This window comes from Cryptomeria japonica, chromosome 11, assembly GCF_030272615.1.
Source record: "Cryptomeria japonica chromosome 11, Sugi_1.0, whole genome shotgun sequence".
NCBI classification, from domain to species: Eukaryota; Viridiplantae; Streptophyta; class Pinopsida; order Cupressales; family Cupressaceae; genus Cryptomeria; species Cryptomeria japonica.
The window spans coordinates 299431275-299448095 of NC_081415.1; the positions used below are offsets into that span (position 1 = coordinate 299431275).

Below are 16821 nucleotides of genomic sequence, written 5' to 3' on the forward strand. Positions count from 1 at the left end.
GTTGTGTAAACATCTGCACTAGTCTCTTGTTTGCAGTCTATTTTCGGGCATCTTGCTCATCTGCAATAGTTTGGAGGGTTTGCCGATTTTTTCCTCAAAATCGTGATAATTGATCTTGGTGTGTCTCTAGTTATAGGGAGGAACAGTTCTCCAACATCAGGTTGGACGGTTGGTGTTGTTTTGGGTATCTCCAGAAGTTCTGTAGTTTCTGGGAGGGTTGGTGGCAGACTCATCTCAAGTGACAGAGTTAGTGGCAGGCTCTCGTCTTCTGTTGCAGCTGTTCTGAGAACGATGATCATTAAGGGAGGGTATAAGAATAATATCTTTCTCTTTGTGTTATTAATGGTCATTTAAGTTGTTTCTAATTTTGCCTCTAGTTAATGATTATTTCTTTTAGAAACATCATCTTTGTAACTCTATTTAAAGGAGCTTTGTCTCCTTGATTAATTGAACAACATTGATTCTTTGAAATCCATATGCTTTTGCATCTGTATTAATATAGCAAGCATATAACCATCCAGAATAAGCATCCAAAACCGATTCTAGAGATCTAATCATACCGGATTAGAATCACAGCTGAAACCAAGAAGATCACCAAGACTAACCGGGATAGATCCAACCGGGATATAGTGTTGACATCAATGACAACACTTAACCAAATCCAGCATATTGCCAACAGAAACTTCCTAATAAAGGAAGGTCTGAGTATCATGTTAACATAATTCTTTAGAAAACAATTAAAAATTTCTTTAATATTTGCAAGGTAATAAGGTTTGTCTATCTTGTGGCCAATTCGCAAAGGCAGTTGTGTCCCTGAAAACTGTCTCTTTCACTTGTGACAGGGCAGTTATGTTTGTGATAGTGTAGGAAACAGTCATTGCATTTTTGATGGGTGTAGTTGCCGTTGTTACAGAAATGGTGCAAAGTGTTGTTTTCACCTGAGTTCAACATGTCCCGTAATGCTCAAGAAAGTATCTCTTTTATTTCCTAAAGGTTGGGTCCTTTGTTGCACAAACTGACGCCTCTGGCATGGTTGAAAGAAGACACACTCCCACTGGAAGCATGAGAGTATATGAAGTGAGTAGAAGTGAATATGATTGTTTGTAAGGTAAGGAAAGTGAAGTTATAACAAGTCAAGAGAATTTTAGCAGTAGTTGTTTTCTGTAAGGACTCTTATTTGTGCTCTTCATAACTGCCAAAGTTTAGGTAAGGAGGGAAGTGATCAATCGACACTTCCAATCTTGTTTTCCTCCACATCAGTGTTTCCATGCTAAAATTACTTTTGTTTATGTGTTGGTTTCCATTTGATTTTGTAGTATGCTACCCCAAATTGCTACTGAATTTTTTTGAAACTTTCCCAATACACTGTACTGACCAGATATTATATCAAACATTTTGCTTGCATTCTTCAATGAAGAGTTTTCATTTTGAGTTCTTCTTGAGATTGGCTTAATAATTGATTTATATCTTTTTCAGTTTTGCAAGAGTAATTGATATTCTTTGCTGAATGTATAATGCTTGGAATTTTAAAGAGATAATCGAATGCTCATGATGCTTAACCAGAAATTACATTACTAACAGCAGAGAAGAGCATGATACAACTAATCTTGTTGCAAGCTCCAGACTGAAAATATCAAATGATGCTCAGGTTTACAAATTCAATGTGCAATTGTCTTAGCATCTTTTTGCAATACATAGCAGCTTCAAAGCATCTCAGATAACACTCAGAAATAACACAGCAGCTCCTAATACACCTGGAAATGTAACAAAAGATAACTCAGGCCCAAATCACTAGCTGTGGTAATCATGTTATTCTTGAACAATGGAGGGACCAGCAGTTTAAGAAATTAAAACCATGTGCAGATTTTAAACTTCAAAGTCTACGTCCTGTTGGTGTACGTTTTATCATATACCGAACATTAGAATAAAATACCCAAGGATACTCTATCGTCTCTTGAAAAACCACCACTTATGCTAAGGTTGCAAGAAGACTATATGGTGATTCCAAGGTTTCTTTGGTCAGGTCTTGACGTGTGGATAAGCTCAATGGGCGTTGTGATATGCTGGTAATACACAAAGGGATTTACGCTTGGCTCGTTCAATTCACAATAGAGGTTGATCGTTTGTGGGTTTTGGATTGTGGACTTCAAGAAAACTGAAAAGGAGATATGGTTTAGAAATTCTAATCTATTCCTAAGAATTCAGGAGACGGTAAAGACTGAGTGAAACTAATAACAACACTTTGTTTCGCCACACTTAGGACAACCACGCAAAGCATGTGCAATCTTCTAAGGTTGTGCTCAAGATTTTCACACTTATGAATAACACCAACAATTGAACAATATTACTCAAAGTAGAAGTTAAGCATCCACATCAAAAGCTCAGGCTAACTTTACATATCGAATGAAAATCATCCATCCAACAAAAGTATGAGCAAAAAGTTTCACCAATCTAAACTATCAAATCTTTCATTCTTCTAGCTTACATGAAATAAAATCTAAACTATGATGAGGGATAAGAACCATGCCAACTCCAAAATAAAAGAGGTAATCACCATCAATTCGAACAATGCATTACTTATTACTTTGGCAATTGTATGCAACAATTGCTTATCCCAACATGTTTTGCAACATGCTCCCATGATTTACAAATGAGGGGTGAGTTCAATTTATAGGCTCCCCAATTACAATTAAATGGCCAGAATTGATTTCTAATCAATGACCGAGATTAAAACAACCTAACCCTAATTAGGGTTTCCCAAAATAGATCAAATATCCGTCGGATGAGAGACAAGTGGCACAAGATGCTATCTTTGAGGATTGCACCCCCTTCTTCTGTTGAGATAGTGTGTTCAATGAACCTGGACATGTTGACTTGAATTCCCCAATTTGTGTCGAAAAATTTGCCTGTATGAAAATTTGTTTGGAATGCTCTTCTTGCCGCCAATTTATGTTGCACGTGGGAGCTTGTCTTTGACTCTTTAGAAATGAAATCCTTCAAGAAATCTGGAATTTCTTTCCATACTTTCGCAGAGTCTGAAGACTTTTCTTTCTTGATGCCCGAAGACTCTTTCAGATGCCTTGAATTTGGAGAAGAATTTGATTCATCTCCTCTTTATTTTCTTCTTTGTTCTTCTTTTTTCTTCCTGTTTCCTCTCCAACATTTAGTCAAAATTTGATTCTTTTGGTTGTGGAAAATTCCACACTTAGCCATTTTTCATGTATCAAACCTTTATCCACTCGTTTGTTTGATTGACCCTTGATTTCATGTGCTTGTCAAATTTATTTTCCTGCTCGATTGTTGATCTGATTTCATGTGAATTTGTTAAAATTAGTCTTTCCTCATAGCGTGCCAGCTTGATGGTCTTCTTGTCTAATGGATCAAATTTGAGGTCCGTGATCCGACATCTTTACATATTTCATTTATGCCTTTGACAAATTCATGTCTGAGTTTGATCAACTTGCTTGGACAATTTTCAGTTCTGTCTTATGTCTAGACTGTGAATGTGCCAATTTATGTTTTCTCCCTCTTAGGCTGTCTTAAACCAGGAACTTGAATGTGTCTGACATATTAAGGTTTGTGTCTTGGAACAAATTTGTGTCAGTCTTTATGTCTTGGCATGCTTCATGTCAATTGGCTTGTCCTCGGACTTGGAATATTCTTGGACAATCATCCTTCATTTTTGATGGATCGGAAAAGTTCAGACAGTCACATGTCCTCTTGCCTTTGGCACATTTCGGAAATATAATCAAACAATTTGTCTTGCTTTTTGTCATGTCATCTTGGCAGGCTTCGGAAGTATGATCGGACAAATTGTCTTCCAATCTGTCAGGCCATCTTGTTCTTGGGAAGAAAAATTTCATGCTTTGGACTATTTGGCATGCTCGAAGGCTTTCCTCTTGGCAGGGCGAAGTTCACATATCCTTGGACAATTTTTTTATTTGCTCAAATTTTGTGCTTAGTTTTTTCGGACAAAATCTTTAGACATGTCTTATTCCTCAACAAATTTTGGATGACTTTCTTCCTTGGATATGAAAGGGCGGACTTGCCACATCTTTGGACAGATTTTGGTTGATGATTCACTTCAAACTTAGAAAGTTATCACATGTATATCGGATATAAACAATCTTCCTCTTCCAAGGAGGGTTTGGAAACGATTAAAACTTCCTTGCTGACCATTATAGCAGCAGTTTGACAATATGAATTTAGATTACTTTTCTTTTTTGACAGGGCAGAATTTATTCTTCCTTGGGCAAGTCCACTTTCAATTTGCTGTCTTGGACGATCTTGGATGAATTTTTTTCTGTTTTTGGCAGATTTGAAAGATTTCTGAGAAATCTATGTGCAGATTTGAATTATTTTCCCAAGGTAGATTCAGGGATGACCAATGGTGAACTCAGAATTTTATCAGCAAACCTTGGTGATGGCGAACTTGAACCTTTTGAATGTCCCTTTCAAACCCTTGGACCTGCTTTATTCTTCCTTTTGGAGATGTTCAAGGTAGAATTTTCTCCTTCAAACTCTTATCAATGGCGAATTTAAGGAGAATATCGAACTTATTTTATCCAAACCCTTGATTTTGCTTTATTTCTCATCCAAATTCTTCTGAAAATTTGATAATCTAGTTGGATTTTGGAGCTGCTTCCTCTGAAGAATTTGAATTTTTTTTTCTTCAAACCCTTAAATTTATTTTATTTTTGCAAAGGTAATTTGATAATACGATCAGCTTTTGGCATGAATCTAATATTCTTTATGCCTGAGAGTTGTTCACTTTGATTTCCAAACCTGTAGACATGGCAAATTTTGAAGTTGGATAATCTGATCATGCATTGAAGCTACTAGCTTCTCTCAACTTTAGCGAATTTTGACAGAGTTTTGATGCTTCCTTCTTTACTATACAAACTTCTTCTTGGCAAACAAAGTATTAATGAATGGGCATCATGTCTTTATAGCTTCTTAGTGATTTCTAGAAGCTTTGTGTTTTATTCTATCTTTAGAAAATTGAAACCCTTTGCCTTCTTCTAGAAGGAAGCTTGGAAGATTCTCAAAAATTAGAAAGTTTTATTGTTTTATCCTCCCTCTAAGAAGTTGGAATTTATCCTTAGAAGCTTCCATCATGTTTTAGAAAGTTTTATTTGTTTTAAACCTCCTTCTAGAAATTCAAATTTGAGGAAGGCATGCTACAATTTTTTTTTTTTTGACTTTAATTGCCAAGTCATCTTTCTTGTCATTTTTAATTCTTTTGGAATGCCATATCATCTTTTATTGCCAAGTCATCTTTTATTGCCAACTAGGAAATTTATATTTTTTTATTCTATGCCATCTTCAAGTGGGCCCTACATTCTTTCTCAAGCTTTAGTGAATTTTGCACATCTTCCTTATGCCATGTTTTTAAAGTGGACTTGGAAAGAATTTCTTGCTTGTGCCATGTTTTTAAAGTGGACTTGGAAAGAATTTCTAGCTTGTACACGAGGTACACTTTAAAAATTGTCAGACATTTTTGGTGCATGAATAAGCTTAACCTTAGGCAGGAGTTAAGTAACCCTTGCCACGAGTTAGTTAACCCTCGGTAGGAGTTTAATATTTGCCAGACAATTTTTAAATTGATCCCGCTCAAATTTCTTCCACATTTTAACCGATCGTCTGCCATTCTACCCTTGAACCTTGTTGAACTTGTTTGCCATTTTTATTTCTTCAACCTGGACGAAATTTTCGATATGCCATTCCACTTGCCTTCTTTTGACTTGGTCAACAGTATTCATGCCATGTTCATACCTTGCTGGTTCATCTGGACAAAAACCCTAATCTGGATTTCCATTTTGCTTTTTGCACTTGGAGACCTCATTTTTGAAATCTGAGAACATGGGTAGGAATAATTCAGCATGGAAATTAAAACCCTAATCTCAGAAAAAAGCAAAATTTTCAAACCCTTGCTTTTTACACTTAGAAGCAAAATTTTTTGAACCTGAAGACATGGGTAGGATCAGAATGACCTAATGAACAAAACCCTAATCTCAGAAAAAAACAAATTTTTCGAAGCCCTGCTTTTTATATCTAGAGGCGAGATTTTCAAATTCCGACAAAATGGGTAGTAATAAAATAGCTCAAAGAACAAAACCCAGATGCCTGTTTTAAAAAAGTAGAAAAAAGCAAAAAAAGCAAAAATTTCTAAAAATAGCAGGTTGTCAGAAATGACTCAGCAATTGCGATTTTCGTCCTTTAGACCTTCTGAACACTTTGGCAACGTTCAAATTCAATTTTGAGCATAAATTCTCAATCTGGCTTGGGATGAATTCTCAAAAACTCTAACTCATTGTAAAAAGACTGGTGATTAGCAGATGCGATGCCAAAACAAAACCCTAAAAAGCAAAAAAAACAGGGGGGGTCCCCATTTGCAATGGGGCGATGTGTGAAATAGGTCACAACATGTCCGTGAGAAGACCCCCAAATTCCTTTGACATGTCCAACACGTCAATCTTCATCCATGAACAAGCCTGAGAAGGGTTGACCAATGATCTTGTGCAGAAATGGTATGTCACACAGTTATGCAGACTCAGATTAATCCTAAGCTCAGAAGTGCAGCAAGTTTGTTCCCACGTTTTTTAGTAAGGATTTCCAGCGCACTTGTTTACACTAGGCATGGAGTATTTCCTTTCTTAATTGCTTCATATTATATATTACTCCCCATGTCTTAACATCCAAAGCGCCCATCAAGATAGAAAGAATATATTAGATAATAAGGCAGCTAGGATACACCTCAAAGCTCCAAACAAGACCAAGAACGATTAGCTAATTTAATTTGATAGCCTTTGTCTTAATCTTGACAAATGCGATAGGGATTTTGGAACTCTCAACTTGCTTACTCAGCACCATGAACTTGACTTGGACAATTTCTTATTTGGCTGAAGCATCGCCTAACATTCTTTGTCTGAAAGCTGACCTAAGAAACCTCTTAATGCTCAAATGCGAATCTTGGGTGAATCCGCATGAAATCTGCTCCAAGAATGAGGGTTTTCGTCCTCGCTTCAACTATAAATGCTTTGTTGATCCCTGAATGGAACTGCTTTGGTCGAGCATGAGGGTTTCTGTCTTCAGCTCTAGAATCCTTTGGGGTTTTCATCCCACATGCAAGGGTTTGGCTCTCAGGAACAAACTTCCGAAATCTCTGCAGAGAAGTAAACAAGTTCTTAATCTTCTGTATCTTGAAAATGAGATCCCAAGCCCTCTTTTATAACTTTCCTGTGAAACTTCTGGAAGGAAAGAATTAAAAACAGTTTATAATTTAATTTATTTTTATGTCTCCCAAAACTGACTCATTTAAATTTTAAATATGTCAGGCTTAATCACTTATAAATAATTAATTAAAGTTGTCTTTTCATATGCTTTTCCGAACAACTTTAATTAGTTTGTTGGTTGAAAATTTTGTACACCTGAGAAGGCATGCAAAATTATGGTTTCAGCCACAACATGTGAGTTTAAAACTCTCCTAATTATAAGGGAAGACTCCCCCTTTACTACTATTACAAATTAATTATAATATATAAACACTAATCTAACTTGGGTGGGACAACATCCTTTTCTCTTTTTTTCAAAAAATATGATATTATTTTCTCTTTTCAAAAAAGAAACTGCAACTGTAACAAATACAGAAATTTAAGAAATTTCAAGAAACAACAAAGATGCTTATATGAAAGGAAGCAAAGTTTCCATGAAAGCGCAAAGTCTTCCGTCACTTCCCCGGGATAGGAATGTAGAAGCAAAGCTCAAAGTTTTCACTTGTCTACTGTCCTATCTACCTTCTAGAATGATTAGTATGATAACAATGTACAACTTACAACAACTCAAAGTCTGCTAGATATGGCACAACTGTAGACCACTGCAAATAGGAACAACTACAAGCATAAAGTCCTATAATCTTTCTTTATTGTGAACACTTAGCTATTTTGATCCTCAATATTTGCAGCACAAAGTCTACAAGAAATTAGATCAAAGCTCTTTTCAACAACTTCACTAGAATCTCAAATACATACAAACACAATAGATATATGAACAAGGCCTCAACACAAAGTCTAAAACTCAAATGCCTTCTTTGTATTGCTTGAGAATTCAATTTACAAGTATAAAACACAATTTTTATCGCTGTAAATTTCAAAGTTTTTATTGCTGTAAATTTCTGCAGAGTTTTATTGCTTGTTAAAAAGATAAAAATTACATAGAGCACCCTCCAATATATATAGGAGAGGGGCTAAAAGGCAAAAGTAGAATAAGTCCAACTAACTAAGACTTATTCCACAACTAACTATGGCTTATTCCAAATTATAGTCCTATTGTCTTTCAACTTGTAATTTGTTTACATGTAATTACAAGTTACAAGAATGCAAGTAATGTGACTACTTGCAATTACAATTTTTGGCATTACATGTAATTTGTTAAAGGGAAATTACAAATGCATAATTGAAACTAATCTAAGTGTCCAAGACATGACTTTATTTACATCATCCTCTGTCCAGGAGGTCTTCATGCTGCTACAAGATGTAGGCACTTGAAGTATTCAAGATTGGTGAGGATATTTATCTAGGAATATCATCTTGCATCATTGATAGTTCTTATGTCCTTTGCCAATGAACTCCAACTTCATCTTCTTGCTCATTTGACCATGAATGGTAATGATAGTGACCTCATGAAGATCAACCACTGAACTTGAAGATAATTAGCATTCTTTATTGGTCACTGTGACAGTGAAAGACACTACTTTTTGCCATAGCACTGCTTTTGTCAATGTCCTTACTTGCATTAAGACCTCTTGCAATCGGGTCTCTAGGATCTGATTGCAAGTGAACAAAGTGTGTTTCCTTGTAGTTGGGTCCTAGATACCCGATTACAAGTATTGATCTTGCAAAGGGAAAACGTGGGAATGAGAGCATGTGGAGACAAAAGATGAATTTCAGATCTTGGGAGGTGGAATGCAAGTGGAACATAGCAAATTTGGAAAGCGAAATGTATGAAGAATGCAAGTTGGGAAAAACATTGACACTTGCACTTGCAATTGGGTCTTAAAGACCCGAATGCCCGAATGCAAGTAAGCAAGCTTGCACAAAAGGCACCAACTTGCAATCAGGGTTTTGAAACTCAATTGCAAGTGTGAGAGGTTTACAAAGTAGGCACAAAATTGCAATTGGGGTTTCAAGACCCGATTGCAAGTAAGCACATCAAAATGTCATACAATGGTGGCTTGCAATCGGGTCTTGGAACTCCGATTGCACCCGATTGCAAGTGCAATCGAACTGTGAAGACAAGGCAACAAACTGGGAGATCATACTTGCAATTGGGCCTTGAAGACCTGAATGCAAGTGAAGGGCAATGATAAAATCATGAAGAACTTGCAATTGGGTTTTTGAGATCCGATTGCAAGTAATTTAACTTGCAAGGGAAGGGTAACACTTCCACACTTGCAGTCGGGTTTTGGAAACCTGATTGCAAGTGCATAAATACATCACATAAAAACAAGCAAACTTGTAAGACCCGATTGCAAGAAAAGACAAATGACTTGCAATTAGAATAAAAAGTTCCTACTTGCAGTGATAGCAAAAAGTTCCTAATTGCAATGACATCAAAAAGTTCCTACTTGCAATGACAGCAAAAAGTTACTACTTGCAATGACATCAAAAAGTTCTTACTTGCAATAAGGAACTCAAAACCCAAAATTGCACAAAAAGCTAGGAAAATGAAAGCAGAAACCAACCAAAACTTGGACAACGATGACAAACACACCCACTGATGATTTCACATTAACAAATATGAGCTTTAAACATCGTAAAACATGCCTTAGAGAAGAAAACTACGAATTTTGAGTAAAAATTTGTAGGGTTTGTCAATTTTTTGAAATTACAAAAATTGAGACGACATAGTTAATTGTTCATTTTCTTATTCTTAATACTGTACACTTCAATTGCAGCACACAACTAGATTAAATCGGCTGTCATTTGAATTTGAATTCAAGGCGGAACAATAATGCAATCTGTTTCCAGTATGTAGAAACAAAGGATGATGTCCACATACATTGTGGATGTCAACATTTACACGACACCTTCAAGAATAAGGTGTTAATACTCTTCTGACTTGATGGGTATAGGGTTAGAAAGTAAATAGAATTTAATGAAAAGAGCAAAATGATGTAATTGCTGCAAATAAGGGTTGAAATGGTCTGCCATGGACATTAAATGGAGTCAATAAAAGGATAGATCATTGGAAGAGATGGAAATAAGGTCTTTGATGGATCTGCCATGAAAATTAAATGATCTTAACACAAAGGGATAAATGATAAAATGAATGGAAATATGGTTCACATTGACCTACCACAAAGATACAATGGAGCTAAATGTGAGTTGGAATGATGAAAGCAATGGAAAGCAGGTATATAATGGTTGAGAAGGTAGGCGAATACTAATGTGAAGCTTCACTTGTCAAATGTCATCTTCTCATTGTGGGTCCTACCAAAGTGACATGTTTGCCAATTGTCATAAAACGTGTCACTTGTTATGTGACCAAAAGTGTCTGCCATGCGTCAAGTCATTAAATATGCCAAGTATCCTTGTTGCATGGCAGTTGCTGCCACATGTTGATCTGGCATACATGTACACATTGCTTGACCTATCAAGAGGCTGAGGATTGCAAATTATTTATAAAGGTGGTTGGGGGAGGCTCTTGAGATTAACAAATGTACTTAGATATTGCAGACTAGGAGTTAGGTTTAAGTCACTTGTGGAGGCCTATTAGCTATATAGTAAACATATCCATTACAGAAATTGGAATGGCATTTAATAATGTTGAACAAGTAGTTATGACTTATTATTGGTAATAACTGGTTGTTTGAGTAATTTCTTCCATGCTCTTTTTCCCTAGGTGGCCCTTCTTTGTCATCGTGGTTCTTTTTAAAGAGATTTCATCTGCAACATTAACTGTTCTCTATGTTGTGAAATTTCCTTAAAAGCTTTTCCATAATTTGTCTTTTTATATACATTCATGAACTGTGAAAATCTTATGTTTCCAACTTTCGAGAGTTGCCAAGTCTTGTCCAGTCATGGCAAAGTGACCATAGGACATCTCTTCTTTTGCAGTATTTATTAGCTCATGTTTGGAGATTCAGGTGGTTGGTCTAACAGTAATTCTTAATAAAGATGTTAATTTCTGAGCTGTTCAAAGTTCCACAAAGCTGATTTGCAGTGCTACACAATGAATAGCCTCCAAGCAGATCCAATGACTATTGAGCTTCCATCTATTGCTCCTATCAGGGTACCAAAATTGTGTGCTGCCACACTGAAGGTTGTTGCTTCTTGCTATAGGAATTCATCAGGGATGCAATGAGTTCTTAGAGCTCAACACTCTCTCCAATCTAGCTTTGGACGTGCTCATTGGAAATATGTGATTTAAATAGAGGACGATGCTCTTATGAGGAATGATATTTGGACTTGCTCATTGCTTCAATTATATTAGCATTGAAGGATATAACTAGTTCTATAACACAAAATATGGTGCAAATGGTTCTATTGACAAACACAAGGAACAGCTTGTTGCAATGAGGATGCTCATAGAAGTAAGGAGTTGACTACAACAAGACCTTTGCTTCTGCTAACTAGATTCAGACTATTCACATGGTACTCTTCCTTGCTGCCTCTCTCCAATGAGGTTAATTAAATGAATGTGAAAAGTGTCTTTCTTCAAGGTGATCTACATGGATCAGCCTCTTGATGTGAAGTAGAGTGGCAGCATCCTCCTTATTTGCAGATTGAAGAAATCACTGTATGGGTTAAACAAGCCCCTTGAGCATGGTATTCTGAAGTTCACATTTTTTCATTTCTTCAGGTCTTGTTTGTTGTGAGGGAGTTTGTGATCTTTATGTGATGAACTAGGATGGCCTCTTCCCCATCATTGTGTTGTGTGTTGAGGATACACTCATTCCTAGTGACCTGTCATTTCTCATTCTTGTAATGAAGACCTAGCTTTGGGATAACCTTCTCTCTATCTACAGCAGAAGCAGAATAATATAGTGTAAAAGAATTAGCGTATCAGCTCATTTAGTTGTTGAATTTAGTCTCCCAGAGTGTTTTTCCTAAGGAGGCCCCAAATATATAACGATAGCATGATTGCCATTCAGATGATTCACAATTTTATACATCATCAGGTGCACACAACATATCAAGGTTCACATGCACTGCATCTAGCAGTAATATCAAGAGGATAAGGTTGATTTCTTGCACGTTTCTTCAGAGTTTCAACTACCGGACAGCTTCAACAAAGCTTTTTTGAAGGATACGTTCCTTAGGCTTCACGATTGCATTGGGCTTCAATAGTCTCTCTCAAGGGACCTAGGATGAATGAGCAGTAGAGTTCCTAGTGAAAAGTTTGTTGAAATATGTGTAGTCTTGACTCTGTGTATAATCAGCCTAAACGCCACTTGTAATAATTTGTAACATTTTATTGGGGCATATTGGCCCAATCTCATATCAATATGACTTGGATGTGAATTTATACACCTACCAACCTCATTGTTCTTCATCTTATTCATTTATATTTGGTATACAAAGTATTTTGTCTATTAGACATCTCCAAATTCTCTCGTGTTTGTGTTGGTTTGAATCTTGCATCACTTTGTTCCTAAGGAATTTTCTACAAGGATCTCAAATAATTATATAGAGGAAGGCTTGAGAATTAGCTTTACAAGTGAAGATAAGGAATGGATTGGTGCTTTTGTGTCAATTGAGAAATTGAGAAGGTGCATTGTTTAGCCCAAGACCACAATATTTTGGGAGTAGGTTCTGGAGAGTCCAGGGCTAAGATGCAAAATACTTATTTGGAATGCGGCGAATCTCATCAAAGTGCACTTAAAGCTCATAGGAAGATATCTACTGTGTCTATTGCTGAAATTAAATGTGAAATGATAGTCACCGTATATAAGGAAGTGAATATTTACATTAGGAATAGAAGTTTAATAATTTTTTCTGTTCTTTAAATTTAGCTGAATTATTAAAATGATTCATTGATTGTTGGATATTGATGAGTTTGAAATTTTAAAATAACTAATTTAACAGTGGGATGCAAATATATGGTACAAATAAATATGTGCATCTTGGGTTTGGCTTCATAACACTGTTTGAGTTTGGACTTATTTCCATTATGTTCGCATCTGAAACATAACCTCCATCTGTCTTTCTTGGATAATTTAATTTATGTTGGGTTTAGTCACTCATTCACATTGTTTTCCCCAATACCACAAGCAGATTACATCTAACGGCAATGGAGAAAAATCTAGTAAACTTGCAGTTCCAAGGTGAAAATATGTAGTTTACATACAATGCCACATGACCCATTTGGATCTATGCTTAGCTTGTATAAAATCTGCTGACATCCTTTGCTTGAATGTGTCATTTTCAATTCCTGTGAACTGCAGTGACTTTTTGCAAATTTATTTTGTTGTTGATCTGTACTAGAAATTGTTTCTATTCTTGTGGTAATGTTTCAGGGTCTGATTTGTTGCTAGTATTTATTGCAGTCAGGTATATATGGCCAGGGAAATTCAAACAGGTGAAGTTGTAGCTTTGAAAAAAATTCGAATGGACAATGAAAGAGAAGGGGTATGTTTATGTGATTCAACGAGTGCTCTAGTATGATAAGTTTTTATTTGGCTAGCAAATAGCTCTGTTGTTTTCTAGATAATGTTGGTATTTGTGAATATATTTTTTTCTCGTGATTTTGCAATAGACAGTTTTTTGCATTTCCTATGTAGTTCCAATATGTTGCAATCTCATGGAAATCGCTTAAGCATAATGTTTGTGTTGAAGTTCTTGTGCCTGACAAGAGTATATTTTTCAGTTTCCAATAACTGCTATTCGTGAAATCAAAATTTTGAAAAAGCTGCAGCATGATAATGTTATTCGGTTGAAGGAGATTGTAACTTCTCCTGGTAATTTCTGAACTTGGATATGCATGTTGTAGGCATATTAAATGGTACTTCCCATTTTAAAATAACTAACAATGACGGTTTTTAAGTTGATGCAGTTCATTTTATTTGTAGAGTGGTCGCAAGTTAAAAACGACCAAACTGATAGTGACAGTTTGATTAATTGTAGGTCGAGATAAAGATGACCAAGGAAAGCCAGGTCTGAATCCAGATTACATAGAATGCTTGTTTTCCAAAATTTCCTTCATAGAAATTAACCAAAATTCAAGCTTTTCTTTATTTTATCAATCAGTTTTCAAAATATCTCTTTGTGAAATGCAGATAGTAATAAATACAATGGGAGCATTTACATGGTCTTTGAGTATATGGACCATGACCTGACTGGTCTATCTGATCGGCCAGGAATGCACTTTACTGTTCCTCAAATAAAGGTATAAGGATCATTTGTGTGATCAACCTTTTTAAATAGCTTTGATGTCTGATTTGCTATGCTACCAGTGAAAACCCTGCTGCAACTTTGTTGACATCTATGCTTCTCAGTGTTATATGAGGCAACTTTTAACAGGGCTGCATTACTGCCATGTCAATCAAGTACTGCATCGTGATATTAAAGGTTGGTTTATAAGTTTTAACAATAGTCTATCCTATCTGTCTTTGGTCTTTTGCTAAGATACTGTTGTTCTTTGTGATTGTTGATTTGTTGAACCCACTTCTGAAAGTATATCTTTTTATGCAGGATCAAATCTGCTTATTGATAATGATGGAAACTTGAAGCTTGCAGATTTTGGCCTTGCAAGGTCATTCTCTAGTGACCATAATGGAAACTTGACAAACCGTGTTATTACACTGTGGTACAGGTAGGAGATATTTAATATGCTTTTAATGGTTAATATGATTTCACATGAGAAATTGTTTCCAATTTCTAATGTTGGCTCTTGTTGCTACAATGCAAACAGGCCTCCAGAGTTACTGCTAGGCTCAACAAAGTATGGACCAGCAGTTGATATGTGGTCTGTGGGTTGCATTTTTGCAGAGCTTCTCTATGGCAAACCTATCTTGCCTGGGAAGAACGAGGTAATGTACATCAGCTATTCTTTTTCTGATGGTAAATGTGAAGCTCCTATGTGTTTTTTAGCTAACATCTAGCTAATTCAGTTTAACATAAGCAGCCTTAGATACATGGACCTAAGAACATTCATTAATAGGTTTGAATGTGAGACTCAATAGGATGGCTCAAAGGTATTGGTTCATCACAACTGCAGTGATCTTTATAGGGAACAGGGAGATCTAGGACTTTATAGGAGTGGGTCTTGTCTTTCACACTTTGAGCTCTGCTAAGCCGTGGGAGATGTCACTAAGGTTCAATAAAGTATGAATTGACTCAAACTTATAAAGGATCTGCAGGCAGACTGAACCCTCTTAGTGCAAGGATACCCGAATTTAGTTGTAACTAGTATTGCTTGATGGCAATTTACCTCGGAAATGTACATTAGAACCTTAATTCAGCAGGAAAGGGGAAACTCGATATTAAGGGAAATCTTAAATTTGAGGTCCTAGAAATAAAGTCAGATTTACTTGAGGACTAACTTAAATGGGTTTGAAGGGAATTAATATTCAGTTATAACGAAACCTTATTAAGTAGGAAAGAAACACTTTCTGCAAAGATTGATTTCATTATTTACTAGACTGTTGCCTAGCTCCATTGGGCAAAATATTGGGAAAATCATATGATCATCAAAACACTTATCAGTGAAAGTACCTTTACTAAGTTTGCATCACATCATCAAATACTTATGAATTAACATGTATACTACTAGTAACCTCAGTTATTGAAATGATCCCTCTACTTGATTGTTAGAATAATACAATAAAACGTCCAAAAGTGCATACAATTTTTTTTTTCAAGAGTTTTGTCTATCTTTTCAATGAGAGCAACACTTATCACATTCTCTGCTTACAATGAAGCGTTTCAACTGTTAATCCATACAATACTAGAGTATGAGAATGTTTAAGAGATTATTGGTTTTAATTATTATGAAATCAATGGATACATTGAATAGTATTTTTATCAAGATCACTAAACTCTGATTAATACTATTAATGAACTGACTCATGGAATTCCTTCTTCTATATGCCGCTTACATACCTTATATCAATGGCATGACGTTCAATATGTAGTTTTCCTCCTTTTCTTTCAGTAAACCTACTAGATAAAATCCACTAGTTTAATACTTTCAAAAGGCATTAATACATGTCATTTCTCCATTCTTCTGATCATCATATATATTATATACTACAAAGGGATATAAGAAAATCCAAAAAACACTATTTTCAGGTCAAATGATGTATGATACTAAAATTTAACATCAACAGAAAGATTACTTTACATACAACCTATGTAATTGAACATTGTTCTAACTAAGGGAAGCATATTCTGTTTTATGACAAACCTAAGTACAGTTATAGAAACTAGATATCATAATGCACAAAACTGCCAACTAAAAACTTAGAAAGACAAATACACAGCTCTAGCATTGAACCTGGTTGCTCATGAAGATTCTATTGCTTAGATCTGTCAATCATACTTCCAACAGGCCTCCAATCAACTCCAATTTCAATTATCACAAGTACAAAGTGGGAATTAGAATGAAACTTTTCCTATCCAATTTTTAGAAGATGAAGGCATCTAAATTTTATGTTTTGCTTGAGTAACATTCTCTAGTAACCAAACATTAATTTTCTAAACCCTTACCCTTCATTTTGATTAGAATTTAGAGCATGTTTCAACTTTCAAGAGTATGTTTTCCCCAACTCATCCTTTTATTGAAATTTATTTACCTCGCGACACTATGCAAAACAGTAAT

General features: G+C 35.6%; 1 protein-coding gene across 1 annotated transcript in view; it reads left to right on the plus strand.

Moving 5' to 3' along the window:
• LOC131072168 (cyclin-dependent kinase C-2) overlaps nt 1–16821 on the plus strand; it is a 41891-nt gene that overhangs the window by 10123 nt on the left and 14947 nt on the right. Inside the window, exons 2-8 of the mRNA XM_058008248.2 lie at nt 13550–13631; nt 13870–13960; nt 14127–14156; nt 14279–14388; nt 14498–14570; nt 14694–14814; nt 14914–15031. Of these exons, the coding sequence (XP_057864231.2) occupies nt 13550–13631; nt 13870–13960; nt 14127–14156; nt 14279–14388; nt 14498–14570; nt 14694–14814; nt 14914–15031 (625 nt within the window). The remainder of the gene's footprint in view (nt 1–13549; nt 13632–13869; nt 13961–14126; nt 14157–14278; nt 14389–14497; nt 14571–14693; nt 14815–14913; nt 15032–16821) is intronic.